The sequence below is a fragment of the Trichinella spiralis genome, assembly GCF_000181795.1.
Source record: "Trichinella spiralis strain ISS 195 chromosome Unknown Scfld4, whole genome shotgun sequence".
Taxonomy (NCBI): Eukaryota; Metazoa; Nematoda; class Enoplea; order Trichinellida; family Trichinellidae; genus Trichinella; species Trichinella spiralis.
In genome coordinates this window covers 11,916,832-11,924,594 of record NW_003526943.1, presented here as the reverse complement: position 1 = coordinate 11,924,594, position 7,763 = coordinate 11,916,832, and the positions used below count along the sequence as shown (strand labels likewise).

Below are 7,763 nucleotides of genomic sequence, written 5' to 3'. Positions count from 1 at the left end.
ATTAAATTTGTTTAACCCTCCATTGGTCTGATTTAGGATGATATGCAATACAGTATGCCAAAATTACATTGAAAACAACTAATAATAAGATATAGTAAAGCAAATTACAACTGTAATTTTTAACTTTGAGGCAACTATAAAAGTAAATATCCACAGGAAAATATATTAAATAAAAGAATGGTTTTTATGAACTACATTTTAATTTTAGCTAAGGCTGTAAATATAATCGCAATGTAAAATGAAATAAAATGAATAAAAAAATATTCCAAAATGTATTTAAAAACAATGCTAAATATATTTTCAAGAATTTCAAGAATGAGAAGAATTTTATTTGGCCAAAATAGGAAAACAAATGTACATAAGAGAAAAGCAAAAGTTTTTGATTTATGACATCTCAATAAGCTTCAATCTTTAAATTTAATTAGCTGCTAAAAGAGCATTAATATAAAAATATCTTTTATGAAGTACCATTAATATGGAGTTATTTGAATTGGAACAGATGCAACAATTCAATGGATATTCAAAATTATACAACAAACACTGCAAACAAAATACAACCACGCAAAACAAAAATAATGAAAAAGAAAATTCAAAATGGTTTTTTCTTGTTTATTTAGTGCATAAATAGATATATATATATATATATGGCACTCAAAATAGAAATTGTAGAAAATTGAAAAAATGTTCATACTTTATGTTATAGTTATATATACCCTGCAGTTAGGCGTAACGTCCGTTGACTTCCAATGTTTCCAAGATGCGAATGCTTTGGACTGGTAATGCAAACTCACGCACATCATACATCAAACTATTTCATACTACCTTTTAGGTTCTTCGTCTATAAATTGCCATCAGGAAAATCCTCACATTATCTTAAACCAGCTGATGCAGACTGGACAGCTGCTGCAGATATAGATGCCCAACAGCAACCAATTCATTCTACAATGAATAAGTATATTGGTTCACAAACCAAGCAAAATACAAATATTATAGCATACAGCAATTATCCTCCACATTTTAAATTTGAACTTCCCATGAGTCCTGGAAAAGGTAGATGAAAAATGTATCACATTAAAATTATGACATCAAGGTTTCTTATTTAGGTGTAATAATGGCTGAAGATAATAATAAAGGATTTTGGTTGGTACACACAGCAAAGTATTTTCCAAATTTAGCACTTGGAATAGGAGATCTATTTTCGAATGAGAAGACCACAAAAGACGCAGCTGCATTTTTATGCATGTCATATTCTGATGTTAATTTAAGGGCTATTGGTATACAGTTTTATTTTATTGAAATAAAATTCAAAAGCAGAAATGATTTTAGCAAAAATAATTGATTATGAACAACCCATCGTGTATTTTGCTCAGAGATCGGCAGTAGCAGCCGCCCAACCATTCTACGATTCAACTGAAATTCAAAAACTTGTCAATGGATTGCATAAATATCAGCCAACTGCATCTGCTTCTGGTGATGGCATAAGGACTTTGACTGCACCAGGAACTGTCAAAATATTTGCATCGGCACCAGTAGCATATTCCTCAGGTACATTTAAATTCGAAAAATTACTAAAAAATATACAAAACAGAAAAAATTTTGTATTTTCAGATATATATTTAAATTATATTGTTAAAATTCTGGAAAAATCCATGCAAGTTTACACACCTGGAACAACTACAACTGTTTTGAGAAAATCATGCGCTGGCACATTAAAAGTGGAAAACGTATTAGGGCCAATAACTGTTAAAGACACTGTAATTCCAATAGGACAAGACAGTGCAAGATGGTCTGTTCCAAAATCAGATATTGATTTCATATGCTTAAGCAATACTGGAAGAACGGTATGATTGAATTTACTTTTTGTTTTTTCCTTTACTCTATTGAAAATGAATTAGGCGAATGATGCAAAATATGGAGCAAGCGTTGCTTGCGTTTTGAGCAAAGAAGCAGCGGCCTTGTTCAGAAAGATGATAACGAAAGAAAACTTGGATGCATGCACCTAATGTAATTATACTGTTTACTGTGCATGTAATTAATTTTGTGCATTGAAAAGTTGGAATCTTCTTTGTAAAATTGAAAATAAAATTTTATAAAGCATACTGTAATTTTTAAAGTATGATAATGAATTAAATATTGGTTTGCATTTGTAATGTAGATCAATTGTTGTTATTTAAAGAAATAAGCAATGCAAAATGCTGACCCTACTATGCAGTGGAATTTAGCGCTTTCTCTATTTGCTACGCTTCATCTGTGGCTGCATCTATATTTATGAAGATATTTTTGCCTATTTGGAAGTGAGTAACATGTGTTAATACTACATCAGATATTACTCATATTGTTTAGGTACTATCTCCAGTTATATACATAGAAAAATTTGTTTTCATAAAGTTACGCAACTGAAGTTGCAAAACGGCCGCCTTTTTTGCATGTATTACGGTCAATTTATTTTCATTGTTTTTCAGTTGTATTATTCTGTGAGTTCACTTTGTGATGCTATTACTTTCTCAGTCTGCTTTATTTACATGATGGTATTGCTTGCACTTTTTCCAGGCAGCAAGTTTTCATGTTTAAGTGCTGTTCTTGTTTTATGGAAACATATCAAGAAACAAAAAATTCTGTGGATTATTGAAAGAAACAAGTAGTGAATGTGCACATCACCATCACTGTAAATGTTTGTAAAGAATACCTAGACTGCAATCTCAAAAAAGAATTGTTCTTATACAGTGAGAAAGAAATCTTCACATAGGATTATACATTTGTAGGATATTTATCACATTTTTGAAAACACATCTATTGATTTATGATGTTTCCCGGCATATCAATTTAATTGAACTTGGTGAACGTTGAATTGTACGAAATATTTTCCAATCACATTGTAAGCCGCTGATTTTAAACTCATAGTTCACCAACTTAGGCATGCTGTAAATTACTGTGCCATAAAGCATATCACATCAGTAATCATTGTGCTTTGAATGTAACGTTTTTCTGGTTGTTCAGCCAGTTGATTTATCCAAAAATTGTGTGGATTAACTGATGTGCTGTGATGAAAATAAACTTTCTGTCCCTCTACCTTCCCCATACAGCTTGATTGTCATAGAATAATTTTGGTATTCAATCAATTGAAAAGCACTGCTTAGTAAATTTGAACGAAATGTAAAATTAATTGTTCATAATTTTTGCTGTTTGTTTGTTTGTCTGTTTGTTTGCTCCGTTTCAAGCGCCAGCATTGTACTATTGATATTGGCAACAGTACTGGATTTATGTATTTATGACGGATAATTTACCATTTGTTCAGTGTAATAAACTGATGTTTTATGCTGTTGAATGTGAAATGTTGCTCTGCTCGTGTTCAACGATTAAAGTGATCGCTTTGTTGGGCTTTATTTGCCTGGAATGGCTTTGGCAATCAAAAAAAACAAATGGAAATTTATAAGTTATAAAATTGCTGCAGAGTAATTGTGGAAAATGAGCCGAAACGACACCGCTGAAATGGAAATTATATTTTTCAGCTAAATATATTTTTCAGCTAAAGTGGGTTCAAATGGATTCGTCATTAACAGAGTAAATCTCTACGATCATAGTACGTTGAAAGCACTGCATTCCGCCTGATCTGCAAAGTTAGCCAACGTTGGGCTAACGGGACAACCAGAATCAGAGACGGTCTGGAAACACACGGGATCGTGGATACTTTCTCATTAACTGCTTTGAAAACGTTATCCATTTCGTTTCCATTATGCAGCGTCAACAACAAGCGCTTTGTATTTGCAATTTAAATTACAATAAAATGAATATTTGCAAAAGCGACTGTAGAGCATTTTTTGATGATAAATTCACTTTTATTTTTTATAAATAGTACTTCAATTTATTGGAATGCTTAAAATCTTATCCTAAAAATACAATTACTAAGTTAAACTATCTTTATAAAAATACTATACCTGCAAAGTAAAATAATACAGTTTATTCAGACAGAAAACGCGCACAACAACGAAATTCGAAGAGAATAATCAACCTACAGCACAAACAGAAGAGATTTGCATGTCGTCGAAAGCAAGTATTCACTGGAAGATAAATTTGCCAATCAGAAACAATGTGCAAATAATTTAATTAGGGAAATAGAAGAGATATGTTATTTCATCTATTCAGGAAGATATTTCATAAATAAATACTTTGTTTGAAATAACATATTCAAGAAAACAAAAATTTCAATACAAATTCATAGGAGCCCAGCTACGATTTGAGATATAATGTTTTTAAACACACATTAAAGTAATTGAATTAATTTGAAGTACTTTAAATAAACTTCACTTTAAAATGAATTTTTAACTGTTTGCTTTAAACTAAGTTTAAACACCAATTTTAAGCCATAAAGTTTGTTTAAAATTTCTTACAGTATTTTAAACAAGTTGAACTTTAAAACAAATTTTAAACTTGCACTTTAAACTTAGCTTTAACAAAAGTTGTTCATCCATCAAATTTATAAAAAGTGTTTTAACGTATTTATGAGTAATTAATCTTTGAAATGAATTATAAATCGCCTCCTTTGAGCTAACCTTTAAGCATTAATTTCAATGTAATGAAATTTGTTTAATCTTATAATAGTTCTATTTAAGACAGTATTCAATAAAATATGCCAAAATTATATTCAAAGCAACTAATAATAAAATCTACTGAAGCAAATTAAAATAGCAATTTTTAGTTTTGTCACAATTATAAATGTAAATATCTACAGCAAAAAAACATTAAAAAAGAAGAGGTTTTCATAAACTGTATTTTAACATTAGTTGAGGCTATAAATATAATTGCAGTGTGAAATAAAGTAAAATGATAAAAAATATTCCACAGCATATTTCAAAGCAGTGTTAAATTTATTTCACAGGATAGCAAAATTAAAACACAAAACAAATTTAATAAATTTGATGCAACATTAAAAATTTGATAAAACACAAAACAAAATTTACGTACGACAAAAGCAGAAATTTTTTATTGATAACATTGCAGTAAGCTTCAATCCTTAAATTTAATTAGCTGTTAAAAGAGCATTAATATAACAAATTTTGATGCTGCACAATTAATATGGAGTTATTTGAATTCAGACAGATGCAACAATTCAATGTACACTCAAAATTATACTACAAACTCAACAAACTATTAAACAATGAAAAAAAATAACGATCACGCAAAACAAAAATCATGACAATAAAAATTCATAATCTTTTTGCTTTCTTGTTTATTTAGTGTCTAAACGCATCTGTATATATAGTGCACTCTGAGCAGACGTTGTTTAAAATTAGAAAAATGTTCATATTTTATGTTATAGCTCTATATACCTTGCAGTTAGGTGTAACACCCATTGATTACCAATGCAAAGAACAAAATAATGATGTGGATTGGTAATGAAAATTCAAGTGCACAATAAATCTAACTATTTAATAATACTTTTCAGGTTCTTTGTCTATAAATTGCCAGGAGGGAAATCTTCACATCATCTTCTACCAACTGCTGCAACAGACTGGTCAGCTGCAGCAGATATAGATGCCCAACAGCAACCAATTCATTCTACAATGAATATTTATATTGGTTCACAAAACAAGCCCAATACAAATATTGTAGCATACAGCAATTATCCTCCACATTTTAAATTTGAACTTCCCATGAGTCCTGGAAAAGGTATATGAGAAATGCATCACATTAAAATTATGACAACATGATTTCTTATTTAGGTGTAATAATGGCTGAAGATAATAATAAAGGATTTTGGTTGGTACACACAGCAAAGTATTTTCCAAATTTAGCACTTGCTATAGGAGATCTATTTTCGAATGAAAAGACCACAAAGGAAGCAGCTGCATTTTTATGCATGTCATATTCTGATGTCAATTTGAGGGCTATTGGTATACAGTTATATTTTTTAAAATTCAATTCAAAAACCCAATTAATTTTAGCAAAAATAATCGATTATGAACAACCCATCGTATTTTTTGCTCAGAAATCTGCAACAGTACCCGCTTTCTATGATTCAACTGAAATTCAAAGACTCGTTAATGGCTTGCATACATATCAGCCAACTGCATCTGCTTCTGGTGATGGCGTAGCGACTTTGACTGCACCAGGAACTGTGAAAATATTTGCATCAGCACCAGTAGCATATTCATCGGGTACATCTGAATTCAGAAAATTAATAAAAAATATATTAAACAGAAAAAATATTGTATTTTCAGATATATATTTGAATTATATCGTTAAAATTATGCAAAAATCCTTCCAAGTTTACACACCTGGAACAACTGCAACTGTTTTGAGAAAATCATGCGCTGGCACATTAAAAGTGGAAAACGTATTAGGGCCAATAACTGTTAAAGACACTGTAATTCCAATAGGACAAGACAGTGCAAGATGGTCTGTTCCGAAATCAGATTCTGATTTCATATGCTTAAGCAATACTGGAAGAACGGTATGATTGAATAAATTTTTCATTCTTTCCTTTACTAAATTTAAAATCAATTAGGCGAATGATGCAAAATATGGAGCAAGCGTTGCTTGCGTTTTGAGCAAAGAAGCAGCTGACTTATTCAGAAAGATGATCACCACGAAGAACTTGGATGCATGCACCTAATATAATTATACTGTTTACTGTGCATGTAATTAATTTTGTGCATTGAAAAGTTGGAATCTTCTTTGTAAAATTGAAAATAAAATTTTATAAAACATACTGTAATTTTTAAAGTATGATAATGAATTAAATATTGGTTTGCATTTGTAATGTAGATCAATTGTTGCTATTTAAAGAAATAAGCAATACAAAATGCTGACCCTATTATGCAGTTCAATTTAGCGCTTTCTCTATTTGCTACGCTTCATCTGTGGCTGCATCTATATTTATGAAGACATTTTTGCCTATTTGGAAGTGAGTAACATGTGTTAATACTACATCAGATATTACTCATATTGTTTAGGTACTATCTCTAATTATATACATAGAAAGATTTGTTTTCATAAAGTTACGCAATTGAAATTGCAAAACGGCCACGTTTTTTGCATGTATTACTGTCAATTTATTTTCATTGTATTTCATTATTGTTGGAGAAAAGCATTCTCGTGACCTCTAGTCTTTGGCAATTTAGGCGGAAGCTCTAGCCTACGATAGAGCTGATCGTTAGAACGTGTCACTGTGACGTCATTTTCGTATATATATAATGAATGCGCTATCTATTTTCACTTCACTTAGCTCTTCCGCGCACAACTGCGTTACACGGTCTTTACTTTGGTTGTTTAAGCTAAATAAAATCTATCAATTGTTATTATTCTGTGTGTTCACTTTGTGATGCTATTACTTTCTCAGTCCGCTTTATTTAGATGATGGTATCGTTTGCATTTTTTCCAAGCAGCAAGTTTTCATGTTTAAGTACCGTTCTTATTTTATGGAAACATATCAAGAAACAAAAAATTCTGTGGATTATTGAAAGAAACAAGTAATGAATGTGCATATCATCATTGTTGTAAATGATAGTAAAGAATACCCAGACTGCAATCTCAAAAAAGAATTGTTCTTATACTGTGAGAAAGAGATCTTCACATGGGATTATACATTTGTATCATATTTAACATATTTTGGAAAACAGATTTATTAATTGTGTTGTGATGGGCCGTTTTGGGATGACGCAAGATGGCGTCACGGCGACGTCACCGGAGTGCTAGAACTTGAGTGTCGGCCATCTACCGTAGGAGGAAGTGTTGGTGTGCGCGGGACCCCGGATTTTTGGTGT

General features: G+C 30.9%; 2 protein-coding genes across 2 annotated transcripts; both read left to right on the top strand.

Annotated features, from left to right (window-relative positions):
- Positions 1-678: 678 nt before the first annotated feature.
- Tsp_06557 (deoxyribonuclease II family protein) lies at positions 679-2,099 on the top strand. The gene is made up of 6 exons (XM_003378665.1): positions 679-776; positions 830-1,050; positions 1,104-1,274; positions 1,327-1,545; positions 1,609-1,841; positions 1,896-2,099. The coding sequence occupies exons 1-6, from the start codon at positions 682-684 to the stop codon at positions 2,001-2,003; spliced, it is 1,047 nt and encodes a 348-aa protein (XP_003378713.1). The 5' UTR covers positions 679-681; the 3' UTR covers positions 2,004-2,099.
- Positions 2,100-5,283: 3,184 nt separating this feature from the next.
- Tsp_06558 (deoxyribonuclease II family protein) lies at positions 5,284-6,710 on the top strand. Its single transcript, XM_003378664.1, has 6 exons — positions 5,284-5,390; positions 5,444-5,667; positions 5,721-5,891; positions 5,943-6,155; positions 6,219-6,451; positions 6,506-6,710. The coding sequence occupies exons 1-6, from the start codon at positions 5,296-5,298 to the stop codon at positions 6,611-6,613; spliced, it is 1,044 nt and encodes a 347-aa protein (XP_003378712.1). The 5' UTR covers positions 5,284-5,295; the 3' UTR covers positions 6,614-6,710.
- Positions 6,711-7,763: the final 1,053 nt, after the last annotated feature.

What these genes read in the sequence shown, in the direction of transcription:
- Tsp_06557 (XM_003378665.1), top strand. Translation starts at nt 682, where the DNA reads ATGTTCATACTTTATGTTATAGTTATATATACCCTGCAGTTAGGCGTA. An exon ending in TGTTAATTTAAGGGCTATTG is followed by an intron (nt 1,275 to 1,326) that starts GTATACAGTTTT and finishes AAATGATTTTAG; the next exon opens with CAAAAATAATTGATTATGAA. An exon ending in TAAGCAATACTGGAAGAACG is followed by an intron (nt 1,842 to 1,895) that starts GTATGATTGAAT and finishes AAAATGAATTAG; the next exon opens with GCGAATGATGCAAAATATGG.
- Tsp_06558 (XM_003378664.1), top strand. Translation starts at nt 5,296, where the DNA reads ATGTTCATATTTTATGTTATAGCTCTATATACCTTGCAGTTAGGTGTA. An exon ending in TCCCATGAGTCCTGGAAAAG is followed by an intron (nt 5,668 to 5,720) that starts GTATATGAGAAA and finishes TTTCTTATTTAG; the next exon opens with GTGTAATAATGGCTGAAGAT. An exon ending in TGTCAATTTGAGGGCTATTG is followed by an intron (nt 5,892 to 5,942) that starts GTATACAGTTAT and finishes AATTAATTTTAG; the next exon opens with CAAAAATAATCGATTATGAA.